General features: G+C 47.2%; 1 protein-coding gene across 2 annotated transcripts in view; it reads right to left on the bottom strand.

Moving 5' to 3' along the window:
- Window positions 1–21,717, bottom strand: part of BSDC1 (BSD domain containing 1) — a 217,421-nt gene extending 195,704 nt beyond the window's left edge. For both annotated transcript variants that reach the window (XM_069622470.1, XM_069622471.1), the window contains exons 1-3: window positions 21,668–21,717; window positions 3,295–3,355; window positions 2,506–2,622 (exon numbers count right to left, since the gene is read on the bottom strand). In XM_069622470.1, coding sequence (XP_069478571.1) covers window positions 2,506–2,622; window positions 3,295–3,355; window positions 21,668–21,678 — 189 coding nt within the window. In that variant the 5' untranslated portion in view covers window positions 21,679–21,717. The remainder of the gene's footprint in view (window positions 1–2,505; window positions 2,623–3,294; window positions 3,356–21,667) is intronic.
- Window positions 21,718–22,336: the final 619 nt, after the last annotated feature.

Genomic DNA, 22,336 nt, shown 5'->3' with positions numbered 1-22,336 from the left:
ATTGGGAGATTTACTAAAGAGAATAATATTGCAAATGACTGAATGACTGCGGTGTGCATGGCCTAGGGCAAAGAAGTCAGGAAAAGACATTCATCTCTGAAACTGGCCACAGTGGCACAACGACACCGCCCAGATGAACCCAGCTGACCCGCCAGGCCCAGCCCATCCCACGAGGCTGACCAGTGACGTCCTCCAGCCAAGACCAACCACATCACAGCAGCACCTATAGCTAGTCGTCGCCACCCAATCCCATTGAACTTGTGCCCCCTATAGTGTGTAGGTTTTGATGACGTTTTTGTAAATATATACGCCTGTCTTTGCTATTATCAGGCAGAGCGCTCTCGGAGTTTGCAGAGTTCTTTGCATGCCCTATTCTGATTGATAAACTCCCATTTACGCTCACCCGCACTTTGTCTTAGCCTTATTCATACTCTGGGAGAGTCCATCACTGTCTCTCATTGCGGGGAGGATCGTGCTGGTTGGGGACGCTTGCCTTCAAACGTCACTACAGAAAATGCAACGAACACCACACAAACCTAAAAGCATGGAGGTCCATACTGTGAGACCACTGCAACAGAACTGCTATGCCACACGCAACTCTGAGGCACACTGTACATACTAGGACCAATAGAACGGACATTGTTACAGACCATCTCACAGAGATGCTACAGGCCATAGTATGAGACCACACATATTGGTCAAGATGAATACACGTTGGCCATACTACAAAACAGTCACTAAAGAACTGCTAACGACCGTTTCACAGGCTTGAGGGCCCACTGGCCAATATATGGGACTAGCAAAATAAAACGGCTACAATTTCCCTCACAAAGCAGAGGGCACATGTAATGACCATACAGAGGAACATCAATACAGATCCCTGTGAGGGGTCAGAAATGTGAGGCGGACCACTTTGGGAAGGTTTTTCAAAAGATGCCATTTTATTAAATGAAAAGTTTGGATAAACGCCTCACTATTCCTACCCTGGCGAGGATTTCCCAGTCTAAAATTAACTAAAGGAAACACTTCAACAAAAGAGATCTGTCCCTCACACTCAGATACAGTAATTCAGTAAGGTAATGCATGGCATTTCAAAGGCAATAAAAATATAAGAATTTTATCTGAAATAGGACAACAGTCTCTCCTTATAATCTTGGCGATTACCCTTCCCCAGATTCAAGTAGAATTCTGTTCCACGGTTCCAAAAGAAATTCTGGTTTGCAACAGAGGTCCAACACAGTTCTTTGTAACTCCAACTTGATAACAGAAAGTTCCACAAATCCAGTGATTCAACAAAGAAAATAAAACTTTTTTCTTTCTTGAGCAAGAGTAAGATTCTGAATTATCCTCTTTGCATCAAGAATGTATTTCTCAGTTCATTAATAGCAACAGTAATTGCCTTTGTCGATCACTTCTACTCACTTTAGGCGGGGGATCAGTGAGGAACAAGGTCAGGATCAGAAAGCATCTGCCTTTGCCTGGGCACCTGAGAGGAGACTTTAGGCGGGGGATCAGTGAGGAACAAGGTCAGGATCAGAAAGCATCTGCCTTTGCCTGGGCACCTGAGAGGAGACTTTAGGCGGGGGATCAGTGAGGAACAAGGTCAGGATCAGAAAGCATCTGCCTTTGCCTGGGCACCTGGGAGGAGACTTTAGGCGGGGATCAGTGAGGAACAAGGTCAGGATCAGAAAGCATCTGCCTTTGCCTGGGCACCTGGGAGGAGACTTTAGGCGGGGGATCAGTGAGGAACAAGGTCAGGATCAGAAAGCATCTGCCTTTGCCGGGGCACCTGGGAGGAGACTTTAGGCGGGGGATCAGTGAGGAACAAGGTCAGGATCAGAAAGCATCTGCCTTTGCCTGGGCACCTGGGAGGAGACTTTAGGCGGGGGATCAGTGAGGAACAAGGTCAGGATCAGAAAGCATCTGCCTTTGCCTGGGCACCTGGGAGGAGACTTTAGGCGGGGGATCAGTGAGGAACAAGGTCAGGATCAGAAAGCATCTGCCTTTGCCTGGGCACCTAGGAGGAGACTTTAGGCGGGGGATCAGTGAGGAACAAGGTCAGGATCAGAAAGCATCTGCCTTTGCCTGGGCACCTGGGAGGAGACTTTAGGCGGGGGATCAGTGAGGAGTCCGTAGGATTCATCACATCCCTCACAGAATTCAAGGCAGATAGTGACACATCATTTGCTGCAACAAACCCTGCAGAAACCTTGCAGCACACTGAACGTTCAGATTTTAAGATCTCAAAGGAAGTAGTTACAAGCCTGCTAGAAACCCAACTAGTAGCCACCCCAAAAGCCAAACTACAAGGCCCCCCTCAGAAGGCACAAAACAATAATAGCAGGAGTCTGCAAACCTCGAGCTATCGCACCTCGCTCGTTTGACATACTTACCAGATCACTCTATTGCACAAAGCCCTGCGTTATGGGCAGACGGCTTTAAAACAGGTCAACAGGCACGCAGTCTCCCACATACCTTGGGTCCCTCTTGGTCCCAAATACTCACAGCCAGTTTCTCCTTCACCACACTTGCAGTGGCAGCGATGGTGCAAGCCGTGTCATGCTGCACCACCTGTGAAAACTCAGTCAGGTCTCTTTTGATGAACTCGAAAGCTTCAACAGACTGAAAAATAATAGAAACATCTAAGCTTGTGATCAATCAGTAAGGTTGCAGAGTCCATGACTGGCACAAACTAGGCAGCCTATCAGGTTCTGTCGACTTGTATTGTGAAAGGACTTGGGGACGGGAGGGGCAGGGAGGTGTATGTACTCCAACGCAAGTGTTCACAAAATTCCCCCGACATGAGTCGACAAGTCCTGGGGGCCTTTCCAGCTGTCAGAAAAGATGGTAATACTGTACCCTGGTGTGCTTCTGTTGGCAACTTGATAAGCGACTCCCACAGAACTGGTCAGTTACTTAGCCAGTAGTATATCTTATTGGACGGAGTGCTCACTGCTAAGATCTGTAGGTAAAATGCAGTGAAATACTCAAATTCCAGCAGGTCAACTCGTCCTTCAAAGTTAAATAGGAGGAGAGCATGGCACTGCTGTAGGTGAAGTACACACATTATGGGGCTAGAGCAGTATATCTGTTCTTGGGAATCAAGAGGCAAGGTGGGGTGCCCAAAAACTATGATGGGGCTAAGCAAAGACAAAAGGGTAGTTTCCAGATAAGGTCATGCAGGAAACAGCTGCATTAACTGGGTACGTGGATAAAGGAAGCTTGTGTCCAACACAACTGCACAGAAAGCAGACCACACACCAATTGAGGAGCAAGGGCAACACCTTCTCTCACCTTCTCGCGCACATTCTGGTAGCTGTGCTGCAGCCAGCTCCTCCACCAGCCGCCATCCTCCCTGCAGAGGAAGGTAGAGTGTTAGCAGGAATGGCAGTATGTCCTTCCATAATCTAAGAACCACCACCTCCTGCCTATCATGACTTATCTTCCTCTCGCCATAATGAGAGACTGCACACTTCCCTATACCGGGCCAGCATTACAAGGGCTGATACCAATCACCCGCACCAGGAGTGGACGACCAAGAACCAATACCTCAATAGCATGCCTGCAACTTGAGCTAAAACCATATCCATCCTCCTTCCAACACCAAAGGTCAACACCATCTGCTCAATAACAATGTGTTCAGTGGGCACAAATAGTTCAAAATATGTTTAAGTGTAAATCCTGATAAGTATTTGGTGTATCCCACAGACCTGAATTGTACTGTTTCAGGAGTCACCTTAGAAGTGTTCACTACCACAATGCAGGTACTTTTTAATTTTTGACTGCAAATTGAGAATCATGGATGTTTTGCACATGAGCAAACAAGTGCTAGTAGGCTTTATACATACATGCATTTAATTTTATCCCTTGGTGCGTTCACCAGAGCCATTGTTTTTACCGTTGATAGGTATGCATGAGATGTCTTAGACTTATAATGGTATCCTTAGATTATGGAATTTTTTTGTTTACATCGATTGTAGAATCAGCCCCGACGATGGACAGACACTGAAATGCATTGGCATGAGGTTCTGCCACTCAAGTAATGGTGAAAGGACGCACCAATAAAAGACACTAAAATTAAACATCCAGACTTATGTATTCATTAATGTATTGAACTGCGGTAGTGAACACTACTCGGTGTTACCAATACTGGTGCTGATCCATCTGCCCCACATTATGGCGCAGAGCGGTGCAGTGGACAAGGGGCACATGTTGACAAACAGCCACAAGGGGAGTCCAAAGCACAGCACTGATGAGTCGCAATGTGGTGGCCCTGCGATCATGATGTACATAGGGGGACCCATACTACAAATAAGGACTTGGGTATTCTCAAAAAAGGGGGTGTCCTAGTTGGAATGCCTATCAGTGCCAATTACATTGGCCCTTGTTCTTCTATTGACAACACAGACTAATGAAAAAAAAATAAAGTTCATGCAACAATACATTGGATTGGATTTTGCCATTTAATCAATTCAACACTTGAAATAACAATCAGAGCTTCATCCTAGCATCCTGAATGCTACTAATCACTTGCCGACCCTGTCCCGTGCAGCTAAGCAGGATCACTCGCAGTTGGTTTATGAATGGGAGACATGGTAATATATATTTTTTATTATGGCCACATTTTCAAATCATAAAATATTTGATTGAACTTACTGAAACCTGCATCCTGTACCTGCCCAGGCTCTAACCAATCAGCTAGTGGGTATCTCGAGAAAGCCGTGATCAAATTAAATGAAAAAGTATAAACACAATCCATGTGCAGCATCACTAAGCTTGGTATTTCCCTGCAGTCTCCCATCCGCAAACCAACCCAGGCTGATCCGGCTTTGCTTCGCCGGATTTATCAGGGGCAGGGTGCATGTTTCATTAAGTTCAATCAAAAATGTTACGATTTAAAAATGTTGGGCATGATAAAAATGTATATTACCATGGTGCCTCCAATCTGTAAACCAACTGAGGGTGATCCTGCTTAGCTTCACAGGGCAGGGTTGGCAAATTAGTAGCATTCTGGGTCCTAGGATGAAGCACTGCTTGTATTCGGCTTTACAGCCTGTATGAGCTCGACCCTGTCGCCACGTGAAGTTAAGCAGGATCAGCCTTGGTTGGTTTGTGGATGGGAGACATGAGACATGCACTGGCCTTGAGACAAGGGGCATAAGCTTCCAATGATGTCAGCTTTAGGGGCCGTCTTATGATTTACTTCCGCAAGGGCACTTAAACTAGGCCAACAGAGCAACGGATAAGATTAGCACATGATGGCGGCATCCAACGCGCACGTTTCACATGTGTAAATGTGAGAAAATCTAAGGTATGACGCATAGGAAATTTTTTTCCGATCGATCGAAATATGCTAAAATAAACCACACAAAAAAACATACATGCCCCATCCATTGGACCAAACAAATTTCTGAGCAAAATTCCCCTTTAACGTTCACTATTCATACACATAATAAATTAATAGACGTGCCAAATAACCCCAAGTGTACATTATCCATTTACAATAATCCTTGTAGTCAGATCCATTTAACAGACTTAATCATTTATACAGTTACTTGTATGGCCAACCATCCAGATATCATATGTTTAACTTGATAGATTAAGGGGTCATAACAATTATCACAATTATTCAAAGGTCACTCGTCAGAGAAATACTGTACTATACTGTACTGCAATAGCCTGTTCCCGTCAGTTGGTTTTCTATATAATTCACACAGCAGAAGGCCATTCTGATGTTTGAGACGTCCAAGAAACTGATAATGGAATGCCCCCGTTTCTTAGTGAATTGAATGTTAATATTGCACCCATGTAACCAGTCAGAAAACACAATGAACCTATTGTGGCCTGGGATTAAAAACCAGGGAACCTACGGTGTGAGGGATAAAGTCTGCAGGATCACACGATCAGAGCCTATGAGTTCATGGACCTGTAGCCTTGAGCTCTCGATAGCTCAAACGCCAGTTAAAAACCTTCATATTTCCAATTGTTTTATTAATTCAGATTCTCTTTTAGATGTGTTTTTAAATCTGCCTTTTAATCTGTGTAAATAGGTAAATTCACCCGAAACCACTGTAGATATATTTAGTTCATGCAGTACTCCAGATAAGATTTGGAAGTAGGGGTATTTTGCTCCCTATTTTTTAAAGTTTGGAATAAAAAGATTTTTATGGGAGTAAAGATATAAGTCCAATTCCCAATGGGAGTATTTTATATAAAAGTGTACAAATATGTTTCAACTGGAAAAACGGAAATGTTTTTGTAATAATGTTTTATTTGCACCAAGTTCTTCAGGCTCATTAAAAGATACAAGTTTGCTTCTTTCAATCAGGCACATATAATAGTAGTGTGTTCTAGTGGTAGTACGTGCACTACTGGTCCAAGCATATCCATGGAGCTGCTTGAGTGAAAACGGGGGCACAAGATTCTATGTGCCCGTTTTCTATATTTTGTTGGAAGTATTTTTACTCTCAATTCTTTCTTTGGGGTTATTTGCCATTTTTAGGGAGTAAAAGTGGCTGATACACCCCTTACCTGTAGAGTTGAGTTCATGGGAAGGTTCCTGAAATAAAAAGGTTTTCATAAAATAAAAAAGCTTGCCCATCATACCAAGGACTACCTCAGGGGCTAAGGCAATACCAGTTTGAGGACTAAAGCTTGGACAAAGTCACCAATCATTTTCCAGAAAGAGAATGAGCACTTCTTTCAGATGTTCTTGTAACTGCTCAGGGGACCCATGTTAAATGTTAAAAGGTATTTGTACCGCGCACCGTCACCAACGGAATTGGTCCCCATGCGCTCTGGCGGATCTGTAAACGATAAGGGGGGGGTGGGTTAGTAAGGTGAAGAGGGAGTAGGATAATGAGAGGAGTGGTGTTCTGTTGGCAGCTTCAACTCGGTATACACCGGATGCTGAGCTTAGGTGCGGGTATTGGATCGGTGTCAGTCCGCGTGTGCTGTTGCTCCGGCTTATGTGTTGTTAAGTGCGTGCGGCTTGTGGTGCGAGAGATGGTTGTGTGAGTTTTTGAGTGAGATAAGTATGCAGAGTTTGAGGTTATATTGGTTAGTGGGTTACCTGACCTTTAGCATGCTAACATGCACAGTATTGTCTAAGTGTGGCACTTGTTGGCCTTCATAATCCTATCTAGCTACGGCGCAGGCCACTGTTCAGAATTCTATCTAGGTGTGGACATGCTAATGTTCACAGTTCTACCCAAGTGTGGAAATGCTAATATTCACAATTCTATCTAAGTGTGGACATGCTAATATCCACAATTCTATCTAGATGCGACGCAGGCTAATGTTCACAATTCTATCTAGGTGTGGACATGCTAACGTTCACAATGCTATCTAAGTGTGGACATTCTAATATTCACAGTTCTACCATGGTGTTGCCATACAGACTAGACCTGAATAGCATCTACCAACACCCTTTCTTATGGCTAGGGTTATAACCAATACCTATCTTGAAGGCGGTCATATATGGCATAGGGAGGTTGTGATTATTCAAAATATATTTGTTAAAGCTCAACTGTAACAAGAGGACTTTGGATCCAGGGTGAGTATGCCGCAAGTCGTAGGGATGAAACTGAGTTACTGAAGGCTAGACCCCCGAACAACAACTTATCATAGGTGTGAAGACTGAAGGGGTGGTCTGTACTTCCACTCTCTATATGGTAGATGAGAGGCACAGAGGACCCCAGCCAAGATTCTCTATTGTGGTAGCAATGGACGAACAATCAAGGCCTAGCTTCTCAGGAGGTGATGCAGGCTGGTTCTTAAGTACAGTGTAGTCCACAAGCCCTCACAAGGGAATGTCCGCACACTGTATTAGTTAAAACACAGTCTTTATATAATTAATATTCAAGGTTATGTACACTATCACAATAACTCACTTTGTGCTCAGAAAATCAATAATGGTAAATATATACAGTTCTAAAGTGGTACCACAAATATTATCAGATCTCATTAAAGTGCATCAACTATACTGCTGTCAGAATGTCACACAGATCAATAAAGAGGAAACCAGAAGTAGCGAGAGAGGAAGGAAAGCAAGATGGTTGAACAATTGGCAGAATACCGGTCACTACCGTTAAACACAGCTCTGTGTGGAGATCCTCCCACTTGGGCAACCTGTAAGATCAAGATATGGCACAAGCCCAGTCCATATATTGTTCTATGAGTCTTATTTCCTTCTACAATAGTTCTGCAGCCCCAATGTACCTGGAATTGTAGCGTTCGTCGTCGGGAAATAAGGCAGGAGTCACGGGTCGAACGTCCGATGGAGAACAGGGTGAACTACGGCGGTGAAGTGGCAGCTTCATTCCTAGCGGTGCTCATCCACAACGAAGCGTTGGCGTCCTGCAATGAAGAGGCGTGCGGGGGACCTCGGTGGCAATAGTTCTGGACCGCAAAGAGATGATGAAGAACTGTGGCCCAGCAAGGGCGTCGAGTCGTCTGCGTCTCTGTGGTCGTTAGGTGGCAGGAAACCCACCGGCGGATGCTCCTCGGAGCGTCGACGGTCGGGCCTTCTCCAGCGGGATAAAGCGGGCGGCGATGCAGACGAGAGCGTCCTTGGATCAAATGAAGTTCTTAGACAAAACGGGACCACGGTGGCTCCAGTCGGCGACGGCGGTCGTCAACAGTGGCAGACAACAGTCCGTGTGCTTCTCTTTGGGATTCCGCGGCGGTCCCCATCTCGGGTCGGCAGCCTGTCGAAGGTCCGTATACCAGGGAGCTTTGGCAAAGATCTGCTGGTGCACGATGGTCCCTAGTAGCTTGGGAAGAGGGCGCCTTACCAGGTCCTCTCTGGGTCAGTCCTTGGAGGCACAGCAGCTTTCAGATTGTGAAGGAGAGCAACAGCAATTCTTCTCGTCCAGCAGGGCTTCAAGGTCAAGCTTCAGTTACTCGTCGTAGTGGACTTCAGCTTCTGAACACGATTCCTAGCAGCGAGAGGTCCCCAGATATACTGTTGGTCTCCCATTAATTCCGCTGGGTCATACTCAAGCATCCAATCACGGCGAAGGGCATGCATGCATGCATGCAGGCAGCCAGCCAATCAGGCACACAGTGCATTCAGGCCATTCACTTCTTTCCAGACACTCACAACAAGTTATGTGTATTGGGACAAGTACCAAGCCATTCAACACTCCACACTGCATTCATACCGGTTCCGGGAAGGGCTGTCTCAGTCATTGTGTCAACCACCAGATACTAGACACCCACAACATGGAATGCGTATTCGTCACACACTCCATTCACCAGGTCCCACCCACAGGCGTACCCACAACATACAGTCGTTGGGAAGGCTCGGGCCAGTCTGGTCAGCACTTCCCCACACTACCATATATGGCACTTACACCCAACAGCCAGTCAGGGGGAAGGGACAGAGTCAGGGCTTCCCAGGACTTCGGGAAGATCAAGGTAACAGGTGATGGAAGGCAAGAGGCCATGGGAGCCATTATATCTCCATCAGGAATCTACCGATTCCAATGACAGGGCCTGGGCATCCCAAAATGGAGGACGCTCAGGGCACCAGTCAATTCAGCACGTAGCTGCCACCAGCCCGTACCCTGCTCTGTGGGTCACCCACAGGTGCCCAAAAACATACACTAGGGGCACAGGGTTACACCCCTACCCATGGGTGCCATAAGGATAGCCTATGGGTCTGTTCACCAAAACCAAAGGAGAGAGCTGCACCGCCAGGAGTCCCACATGAACTTCTGTGCGGAAAACACAACAGAACACAAGATAAAAAGCACTAAGGACAAGGATTAGGAGGCCCTGCCCCCCCCCCCCCGATACATTTCCAGCATCACATTAGGATAAAAGGAAATGAGCATAGAAGGATTCAATCAGCAACTCTCGGATTGAGCAAAATCTGTAGGCTTCACCGTTGACAGCAGCCTTTACTTGCACAAACACATAGCCAAGAAGGGTCAAACAGCCTCGCTCCAAATCTCCCTGCCTTACAAAACCAAGCTCTTCATCCTGCTGCGGGACTACCAGACCGTAGTGCAGACCCTTGTAGTCTCACTCATCGATGGGGGGGGAAAAGCCCTCCTGACAGGGCTCCCTGACGCTCACTTCAATCCCCTAAAATCAGTCCACCATGCTGCAGCACGTCTTATTATGGGTGTGCCGAAATGTGACTGAATCACCTCCATTCTACGTGAACAACTTTGGCTTCCGCTCCAGACCAGGAGGCTCTTCAAGTATCATCTACAAAGCAGTCACAAGTAGCACACCAGCGTACCTGGAAGCTAACCAACACATAGCTGGTGGCATAAGCTCTTTGCGCGGTAAATAGACCAACCGGCATGAATCACAACTAGTCCGCAAAGAGATACCTCTAATTTGTAATGATCATCTCGATAGGGTCGTTTTATACTTGAGTAAAACAAAAAACATTAGCAGGACAAATAAAACATTTGTTTAAAATCACCATCACAGACTATGAAATATGTGAAAAATCTGAAATCACAAAATTGGCACACTTTTTTTTTTTTTTAAACAGCTGCAGCAATATGCACGTTTATAGGGTCTTGAAACCATACAGAAATACCGTCACTTGGTTTGGTTTAAGACAGGATGCCGCTCTGGTTTGCACCTCTACCTCACTTAGGATTATAGGCACTGCAAAACGGCACTCTCTTCCAATAAGAACTACCATTAAACTCACATACATGCTAGCTGTGCCCTCATGTCGCATGGAACTACTGTCTGTATACTGCATTCTAGTCCTCTTCTTGCAACGTAGGTACCTAGGGGAACATCTGCATAAGTTTGAAAAATTGCCACTTTAGCCTTCACTGTGAACCTTCGAATCTAGGTGGCCCAGTCCATTGAGACATCTGACTGAAAATGCTATGCAAGCCCTCACTGGAAATCATTTAATTCAGGTGCCCCCCTACGGCTGCTCATGGTTCACTGTGCAATTGTGTTGTGCCTCATGGTCGCTCACTGACCCATGTGCAATTGTGTTGTGCCTTATGGTCGCTTAGAGACCACTCTGTAATTGTATTGTGCCTTATGGTCGCTTGGAGACCACTGTGAAATAGGGTTGTGCCTTAAGGTCGCTCACAGACCACTGTGCAATTGTGCTGCGTTTAGCTGTTACTTTAACTAGCTTGCTGATCGATCCATTTACAAGTCACTTTGCCAGATTGCACAAAATTCGAATCTAGCCGTTACCTTAACTCGCCTGTTGACTGTCCCATCCATAAGCGATTTTGCAAGTTTACACAAAACTCTAGAACCTAGCTGGTGTACTCACGCCCAAACATTGCCTCTGGATTATGTCAGCCTGGCTCATCCTCATCATGCTCTCCTTCTGTGTCATGCCCATTTGCACGCCATGCAGTAGAAACAGCTACATCCCATTTAGTAATGGTCTAGCTAAGCTTGGCTGCCCCAGACGCCACCCTATTCCCTGCCCCACGCCCTTCCTGCCCACCCTACCCCCCCTTCTCCCACAGTGCCCTTACAGACCACACTGCTAGAACTAGCGTCATTCCAGGTAACCTACCACCCAACCGCGTTATCCTCACCACAGAGGCCTACCCTGACACCAACCAGAACTCACTCAAAACAACAGAACATCACCCCACAGCATACCCTAACATCATTACCCGTAACAATAGACTAGGTTGCAGACTTCTCACCCTACCTAGTAAAATACCTACCACTCCCACGATCAAAGACACCAATAAAAAGACTAATGTAAACACCGGGTCACTCAAAGGAACCCTACTCAATGTCAGATCCCTTGTTGCTCACCCCACTGAAATCGCTGACATCTGCTCAGAAGATCTGGACTTCCTTGCCACCACAGAAACTTGGCTTCACGCTGCAGAAGGTCCCCATCTAACCCTGACAACTATTCCATCCTCAGGGCCGACAGACATAATGCTCGCGGAGGAGGTGTAGCTCTCATATTTAAATCCTCGCTTGACATTAGATCTGTTACCTCCCCTCTACTATTACTCATGCAAACGCCTTTCCATTAAAATACAAACTACCCCTAAGAATACTATCACCTTGGAACTAATATACAGACCCCCTGGACCCACAGGTACCTTTGAGGAAGATATAACCTCCCTCATAGCAGAGAAATCCAAATCTCTCTCACAAAATATTATTCTCGGTGATTTCAACTTGGGATACAATGACCCTCACGACACTCCTGCATCCTCCCTTGCCAACGCCCTCTGCAAACACAACTACACTCAACTGAACACCTTACCTACACATCAGAAAGGCAGAACCTTAGACTGGCTCGTTGCACATAATTGCAACATCATCTGCAAAGACCCCCAACCACTGATATGGACCGACCACCACCTACTAGTATTTGACATTAGCACCAACAATCCGCACTACATACACTGCCCCCCTACACCAGCATGTCTGACTAGAAATAAGCGCAACATTACTGTAGAAGCCCTCATTCCATTGGTTCTACCTACCCTTAACTCGATCCCTGACACATCGGACCCTAACCTACTAGTAGACACCTACAACGATGCTTTGTCTAAAGCTATGGACACTGTTGCCCCCCTTAAACTACGTAGAGGTAAACCTAGAGCCCATCTTAATTTGTGGTACACACCAGAACTTAAAATACAAAGAAACAAGAAAATGAAAATGGAAACCCTTTGGAAAACGAATCCCTAGGAGGAACATAAAATTAATCTTATGAATGCATCCACCCTATATAAAAAAGAAATAATTTGTACAAAAAAGGAAGCCTACAATGTAAGAATAAGTAATGCTAGTTCCAGTGCTAAAGAACTATTCACCATCCTGAAGGAGTTAGAAAACCCCAATCCACCGACAGACACGTCCGTGAAGGAACATCTATGGTGCACAAACATCCAAAATGCCCTTGCAAACAAAATCACCAGCCTGCATACGAAAATTGAAAACAAAAGACTACAACTCTCCAATAGTAACACCCCCATCCCCAGCTTACCCACTACCGCCAATACTAACCTTGGCTTCACCTTTAAAAAGGTAACGGCACTTGAAGTGCAAAAAATTATAACTTATCTCAAACCGTCAAATTGCAAAGGGGATAGCTGCAGAGCATGGATTATAAAAGATGCAGCTAGAGACCTCTGCCCATTCATTTCCAAACTTATAAACGTATCATTCACCACTAACTCAGTACCCAACAACTTGAAACAGTCATGGGTGCTCCCTCTCCTGAAAAAACAGACCCTGGACCCAGCCATTCCTACTAATTACAGCCCATTACCACTGTTCCCTTCCTGCTAAAAATCCTTGACAGAGTTGCTTACGTGCAAATTCAGAATTACTTAGAGTCCAACCAACTTCTCGGTCTGCGTCAATCTGGCTTTCGACCTCAACATGGAACAGAAACTGCCCTTGTTGACCTCAAAAGTCAGATTGACGACATTAAAGACAAGGGTAAGGCTGCCATCCTACTCCTCCTAGACCTCTCAGCAGCCTTGACCTGGTCGACCATAAAATACTCTGTAACCACCTCTCTTCTGCCGCCCATTTCTCCCCCTCTGCTGTCACGTGGATACAGTCCTTCTTGACCAACAGAACCATGAGGGTCTTCTCCCCTGTCGCAGCAGCAGACCCCATCCCCATCACTTGTGGTGTTCTACAAGGCTCATGTGTTTCCCCTACCCTATATAATATCTTTACAAAGCCTCTCTTTGATCAACTGGATCGTCTGGGTGTCACCTACACAAACTACGCGGATGACACCCAGATACTCCTTACCATCTCCGGCAATTACAACATTAATGTTAACAGGATCAATGAAATAATCTCTATCATTCAGGCATGGATGGCCACACATGGCCTCTGCCTGAATGACGAGAAGACTGAATTGCTCATTGTTGGTTCACCGAATAACTTACAAAAACTGAGCCCTAACTATTCCAAAATCATCATTGATGGCAACACCATCACTGTCGCCAAAAATGTAAAAACACTTGGCTTTTATCTCGATGACAATATCAACCTCACTAAACAAGTCAATTCGACCGCCTCAGCCACCGCCTATACAGGAAAATTAATTAGAGCCTGCAGACCATTTCTATCTACTGACAGCTGCATTACGTTAGCTAGAGCTCTCATACAATCTAAGTTAGACTACTGCAATAGCCTTTACCTAAGGGCCAACCAAGCTATTACCAGCAAACTCCAAGTCCTTCAAAACAATGCGCTACAAGCAGACTAAACATCCCAAGGCGAGAGCATATCTCTGCCACCAGAATCACATGCAAATGGCTATCCATTCAAAAAAAAATTTTTAAAAATAAATAAATAGATCTAAAAACTCTCTTGCCTCACTTATAAATCCATCAACTACCTAGCCCCCCCCCCTCTTACCTCACTAACAAATTCACTAGGAAGCCTTCCATCAGAACTACTAGATCTTCCAACACTTTATATCTCACGGTGCCCAGATTCACCTCCAAAAGAGCCGGGGGCTCGAGCTTCACTGTCCTCGCCTCCCAACTTTGGAACTCCCTGCCACTGAACATCAAGTCGGCCAAATCCTTCTAGTCTTTCAGGAAACTTGCCATTGGATGGCTATTGACTAAAAGTCTACCTTTAAGCCAGACCTAGTTATATTCTGCATATTTTGTACATGCACTTATGTCACTACTGGATGTTCTTTACCATCATTGCCTGTACTTGCTGTATATAACCCATGTTAAAGTATTGCTGCTAATTATCATGTACTGTGCCTTGTGACTTGTACTAGCGCCCTTTTACTCCCGGTTCCGGAGCGCTATATAAATAAACAAACAAACAAACAAACAAACAAAGTCTCCTAAGCTCTACTGCGAGCTCTACAGATAAAGGGTGTATCGGCCACTTTTATTCCCTAAAAACATGCAAATACTCCTAAAAAAATAGAGAATAAAAACACTCCCAACAAAATAGGAATAGACACAAGGGCCCATTCCCCGGCTCTGGAAATGTTTGGACCAGTAGTACACACAGCGCCAGGGGAAGAAACTACTGTTATTACTGATCGAAGAACTTTTCCAAGACGCTGACACCCCAAAACCCACACCTCAGCAAGAGATTGACAGGAAGGAAACCCCAAAACCGATCAGAAGACGACCTCAACAAGAAAGTCCAAGCCAAACGACACCTCCAAACTCTACTGCAATCTTATAAACGCAAGATCCATGTCAAAACACTCTAAAGAGATCTTCGACCTACTCGATGACAACGGCATTGACATCCTGTTCATCACAGAAACATGGCTGCACGACAACTACAAAATCACACTCCAAAGCTGCCTTCCAACCAACTTCAAATAAACAGGAAAATCAAAAAAGGAGGAGGCAATGCAATAGCATTCAAAGGACACCTGAAAATAAAAAACAAACAAACCGCTCAACATCCCCAACTGTGAAATCATGGTAATACACCTAACAGCAAGCCCAAAAACCAACGTCGCATTCATCCTGGTGTACAGACCACCAACATATGATGCAACCTTCGTCGACAACTTCATAGAAGCCATCACCAACATAGCCATCAACCATGAACACCCAGTCATCCTGGGGGACTTCAACATCTGGTTTGAAGACAGTCACGTCAACTCCCTAAACAACTCACTACCATGAAACTACGGCAACTAGTCAAAGGGGCAACACACTCAGCAGGACACACCCTCGACGCAATTTTCACAGAGGAAAAACTCATCACCACGGCACCGCCGATACAAATACTGGGGAGTGACCATCTCATCATCCCATTCGTGATCACTCTGCCTACTCAAGTCTGCATCCAACCCCCAAAACTCACAACCACCCCAAAAAGAAACTGGAAACACGTCAAAGAGCAACTACCAAACCCTCAACTACAGAACTGGAGCCAACTGACCTAGATAGGAAAGCGGCGCTTCTACACAAATGGATCACAGGCGCAATCAACAAGATCGCCCCAGAAAAACCATTCACCCCATCAACAAAAAAAAGGAGCAATGGCAAAATGGTTCACCCCACAATTAAGCAACATGAAAAAGGAAAACAAAAAAATTTAACTGGAATGGAGAAAAGAATACAACCCGAAAAAAAACAAGAAAAAACTGTTCCTGAGACAAATCCGTGTATACAAGAAGGAAATTCAAAAGACGAAGAGAAGGCATTATGATAACAGAATCACCAATGCCGCCAACACACAAAAAGAAATGTTTAACATTAAAGAGATGAGAAACCCACCAGGCTGCAACAACCCAAACCCCTCGGAGAAACTATGCAACGACCTGGCAGAGAGCTTCAAGAAAAAAAATCTACGACACACGACAATCCATTCAAAACATACCAACCGACCACACCATACTACAAAGCGACCCCATCACAGAACCTCAGCACAAAGTCAAAAACTTTCCTGAAATATCAGCAGAGGCATTCGCATTACTGGTAAAACACAGCAAGAAAGCTGGATCACCCATGGATCACTGTCCCCCGGTCATCTACAAATCAATCCTTGCACAAGGAACGCCAGCAGAATACTATAGAAACCTTATGAACCTTTCTTGAGCAACAGGAACTGTACCAAAGACCTCCAAATCAACATATATCAAACCACTTCAGAAAAACACAAGTGGTGACGCAGAAGATATCTCCAACTACAGGCCGATTTCAAACATTCCCTACTTGGCAAAACTCCTGGAAAACTAACCCAAGAATACGTAGAAAAACACCACCTGCCAGACTAAGCTCAAGTCGGTTTCAGACCCGCAAGAGGAACAGAAACAGCACTACTATCCATCTGGGATGACCTAAAAACCAACAACTATTAACTGGCTTAAATCAAACGATATCTAAATCCGGGCAAGGGATTAAGGGCCTCTCACCCCTCCCAACAGCCCTTACCTCATGATTCTCACCTCACTTTTTAGATATTCCAGGCAAATCCGATATGCCATACCGGGAATATGTAATGCTGTGAACTCCTCTATGTCTTACTATGTAACCTTGAAAGCCCTCTTCAGCAACTTGCAATATGTAAATTTGCATTCCTGCAAACTCATCTGTACTATACCATGAATCTTTGTTAGCCACACACCTTAACATGTAAGATGAACATTTTGTAAAATGTAAATACTGTAAGATGTAAATTTGTATATTCTACTGTACCACATTATGTAAACTTGTAAGCCGAAAATATCCTTTGTCTCCGCGCCCCGATACCTTCGGGTCTGGCACGCGCGACAAATAAAATAAACAAACAAACAGACTCAAACACAACCTCAGCCCTCATTCTACTCGACCTCTCCGCAGCCTTTGACACAGTTAGTTATGACACCCTAACCAAAGACTAGAAGACATAGGCATAACAGAAACAGCACTACTCTGGACTAAATCATTCCTAGCAGACAGAACAGAAACCGTATGGATTAAACCCTTCAAATCCACTCCAAGAGTTAATGACTGTGGAGTGCCACAAGGAGCCTCACTATCACCAGTGTACTTCAACATCTACCAGACTCTGGTTATCCGAATCTTCAAAAAGGTACAGCATCACATGCTACAACTACGCAGATGATACCCAAATCATCTACAAAATCGATGACGCCCAAGCTGATCATTCAACCCTAATCAAGTTTCTAAAAGAAGTCGTTAACTGGATGACCGCCAACAACCTGAAAATCAATCCAGTAAAGAATGAAATCATGATCATATCCAAAGACCAAGAGAACGAAACCGCCATCTCATGGCCAATGGAAATGGGAACCGCACCATCACCATCTAAGGTAGTAAAAAATCTGGGAGTCCTGATGTACAACACCCTAATCTTAGAACCACAAGTAAATGCAACAGTCAAGAAATGTTTTTTCCTCCTCCACACGGCAAGAAGAATCCTACCTTCCTCTCCTTCACTCACAAAACACAAAACACTCACTATCGTCGCCCTCATCATGTCAAGTATCGACTACGCAAACAGCCTCTACTTCGGAATTCCAGAATACCTCCTGAAGGAACTACAACGGATCCCAAATGCAGCAGCCAGACCACTCCTCAAACTATCAAGAAGAGAACACATCACTCCTGCCCTAAAAACGCTACACTGGCTCCCAGTAAAACATTGCATCACCTTCAAAACAATATGCATAACGCACAGGGCAATCAGTGGACAGGGAGCAGAATTCCTGCAAAAGAAAATAATCTACAAGCCAACAAGACCCCTCAGGTCAAGCAACGAAATCCGCCTGGAACCTAAACCATACCTCAAGAAGAAACTAGGAGGCACCTCCTTCTACCACTTAGCCACAAACACTTGGAACAACATCCCAAAAGATATAAGAAACACCAAAAATCACCTAAAATTTAGGAAATTACTAAAAATCTGGCTCTTGAACACCACAGACTCAAACTGAAAACCGAAACAGAAAGGAAAAGGGATGAATAAACTGGAGTGTACACGGACAACCCCCAGTACAGACTGTGGACATCTCCCTATGTGAAGAAGCCTATGCCCCCTCCCCATCCTCGAGGCTGGCAGCTTCTGGCCCCCACCACTTCATCCAGTGGCCAAAACCTCCACCTCTTCCTGGTGGCTGCCAGCCTCTGCCATCTTACCAACCAGTGGCTGGCAGCTCCTGCCCCGATCCCTTCCTCCATGCATTGGCACCTCCCTCTCACCAGTGGATGAAATAAGTAGCCCCTCCACATCTAATAGCTAGCAGCTCCCGCACCCACAGGGTTCGAAATTGAGGGGAGCTGGGAGCTATTTAACACCTGTTTATGGCCCAGATGCGCGTGGTTTGCTTGACCCCAATAGCTACCAGACGCTACTTTTGGTTCCCCAGGTCAATTTATGCTGGATAAACATTAGCTTTGTTGGTTTGGGACAATCTATAAATAAGCAATACGGCCCATCTACATGACATGGAAAGCATAAGGCAGGAATCTTGAACCTGCGGCTGGCCACATGTTTTGGACTAAAACTCACAGGATCCTTTGCCATTGACTAATGTGGCTAGGGCTGATGGGAGTTGTAGTCAAAAACATCCGGAGAGCCCAACATTGCAGAACCCTGGGCCAATGGGTCATAAAGTACGCAATGTGAAGAGTTCAAGTTTGATATGCGGACACTATGTACTAGCTCCTCGTTCCCCCTGCTCACTGGCTAATGCTGGATACCCAGGAGCTGATTTTACCTCCTGCTCATCTCATCTTAATTTTGATCCCGGCCGCTCCCCTTCATCAAGCGGGTGATACCCCACTCGGTGATTGACAGGTGGCGCTCCCACTCCCCTCTAATGGCCAATAACCCCACAGTCATCATCCAGTAACGCAATGTCCCAGATGGCTAACAGTCTCTCCATCCAGAGGCTGCCAAATGCTGCCCCCCACCCCCATCCAGTGGCTGATAGCACCTCTCCCCTGTGGCTGACAGACCCTACCACGCCCCAGGAAGTGGCTGACAGCTCCAGCCCCCACCCCTTCCTGGGGTGGCCCATACCCCACTCTGGACTGACAGGTGGCGCTTCCACTCTCCTCTAATGGCCGATACTCTCACAATCATTATCCAGTAACTACCTGTCTCAGATGGCTGACTGTCTCTCCATTCAGAGGCTGGCAGCAGCTGCTGCTGCATTCCCCCCCCCATCCCGTGCCTGATAGCACCGCTCCCCTGTGGATGACAGCTGCAGCCCCCACCCCTTCCTCAGGTGGCTGAAACCCCACGCTGGTGACTGACAGCTGGCGCTCCCACTCTCCTCCAGTGGCTGCTACCCCCACAGTCATCATCCAGTAACTCCCTGTCCCAGATGGCTGAGAGAGTCTCCATCCAGAGGCTGGCAGCAGCTGCTGCACCCCTCCCCCCCTCATCCCGTGGCTGATAGCACCGCTCCCCTCTGGATGACAGCTGCAGCCTCAGGTGGCTGATACCCCACGTTGGCTGGTGACTGACAGCTGGCGCTCCCACTCTCCTCCAGTGGCTGCTACCCCCACAGTCATCATCCAGTAACTCCCTGTCCCAGATGGCTGACTGTCTCTCCATCCAGAGGCTGGCAGCTGCTGCATTCCCCTCCCCCTCATCCCGTGGCTGATAGCACCACTCCCCTGTGGATGAAAGCTGCAGCCCCCACCCCTTCCTCAGGTGGCTGATACCCCACGCTGGCTGGTGACTGACAGCTGGCGCTCCCACTCTCCTCCAGTGGCTGCTACCCCACAGTCATCATCCAGTAACTCCCTGTGCCAGATGGCTGACTGTCTCTCCATCCAGAGGCTGGCAGCAGCCGCTGCACCCCCCTCTCATCCTGTGGCTGATGGCACTTCTCCCCTGTGGCTGAATGAGCCCGCCCCGCCCCATCCAGTGGATGACAGCTCCAGCCCCCACCCCTTCCTCAGGTGGCTGATACCCCACGCTGGTGACTGACAGGTGGCGTTCCTACTCTCCTCCAGTGGCTGCTACCCCCACAGTCATCATCCAGTAACTCCCTGTCCCAGATGGCTGACTGTCTCTCCATCCAGAGGCTGGCAGCAGCTGCTGCACCCCCCTCCCCTCTCATCCTGTGGCTGATGGCACTTCTCCCCTGTGGCTGAAAGACCCTGCCCGCCCCATCCAGTGGATGACAGCTCCAGCCCCCACCCCTTCCTCAGGTGGCTGATACCCCACGCTGGTGACTGACAGGTGACGCTCCCACTCTCCTCCAGTGGCTGCTACCCCACAGTCATCCAGTAACTCCCTGTGCCAGATGGCTGACTGTCTCTCCATCCAGAGGCTGGCAGCAGCTGCTGCTGCACCCCCCTCTCATCCTGTGGCTGATGGCACTTCTCCCCTGTGGCTGAAAGACCCTGCCCCGCCCCATCCAGTGGATGACAGCTCCAGCCCCCATCCCTTCCTCAGGTGGCTGATACCCCACGCTGGTGACTGACAGATGGCGCTCCCACTCTCCTCCAGTGGCTGCTACCCCACAGTCATCATCCAGTAACTCCCTGTGCCAGATGGCTGACTGTCTCTCCATCCAGAGGCTGGCAGCAGCTGCTGCACCCCCCTCTCATCCTGTGGCTGATGGCACTTCTCCCCTGTGGCTGAAAGACCCTGCCCCGCCCCATCCAGTGGATGACAGCTCCAGCCCCCACCCCTTCCTCAGGTGGCTGATACCCCACGCTGGTGACTGACAGGTGACGTTCCTACTCTCCTCCAGTGGCTGCTACCCCCACAGTCATCATCCAGTAACTCCCTGTCCCAGATGGCTGACTGTCTCTCCATCCAGAGGCTGGCAGCAGCTGCTGCACCCCCCCCCCCCTCTCATCCTGTGGCTGATGGCACTTCTCCCCTGTGGCTGAAAGACCCTGCCCCGCCCCATCCAGTGGATGACAGCTGCAGCCCCCACCCCTTCCTCAGGTGGCTGATCCCCCACGCTGGCTGGTGACTGACAGCTGGCGCTCCCACTCTCCTCCAGTAGCTGCTACCCCCACTCCCAGTCTGCAGCCCCATCTCTCTGGTGACAGCCGTTGCCCTCCGCGTCCAGTGGCTGTTACCCCCCCCCCGCGCCCCCTTGTGGGTAACAGTCTTTGCCCCTCTGCATCCAGCGTGGCCTGGGCACAGTGCGTATCACCAGCGGCACCCCTTCCAGGCTGGGTGGTGCCTACTGCCCCGCCCCCTCTTAGGGTGACGCCCGCCGGGGTCCCCCCAGTTCAGCTCCTCTCACCCTTCCGCCATCTTGCCAGCGTGACATCACAATATTTACTCAACTTTGACCCGCCGAGCTGGGATGCGTGTCATCATAGACAGAGACGAGAGACTAGGCAAGGCGCCATCTTGGGTTGGGACGGAGGGATTCGCTTGAAACCCTGTAGGAGGGGAGAGGGGCGGGGGCGGAGTCAGAGGGGGATGGCGGGGCTAAAAGAGAGGCGTACATAGAGATAATATACCGAGGGAGAAGATTGGGGGGGGAGGGACATGGAATGAGGAAGTTAGCTAAAAGTGATAGATATGCATACTTGGCAACATTCTGTGACCAAAAAGATGTAGGATTTTTCAAGTTTGAAAAATAATAATTCCCATAACAATGACGTCACAGGAAAATACAAAACATACAAACAGCACATGTTAAAGATGTATCATTCTGATCAGGGAGTCATTTCACCAAAATGCCAGGTGTAGCAGAAGTGACATCACACACCCCTTGACCCCCCTGATGACATCACAGGAAGTGATGTCATTTGACCCCACCCTGAAGTGATATTGCAGAAAGATGGAACGCAACCTTTCACCCTTTGACAAAACAGGAGGTGGCATCACATAGCATTGTACACTACAAAAAATATCGCCTTATCTATCGTTAAGATCAGTGTGTATAGGCCCATATTGTCAAATT

Source organism: Ambystoma mexicanum, chromosome 11, assembly GCF_040938575.1.
Source record: "Ambystoma mexicanum isolate Mex_15411 chromosome 11, UKY_AmexF1_1, whole genome shotgun sequence".
Taxonomy (NCBI): Eukaryota; Metazoa; Chordata; class Amphibia; order Caudata; family Ambystomatidae; genus Ambystoma; species Ambystoma mexicanum.
This window is presented reverse-complemented; position numbering and strand designations above follow the sequence as displayed.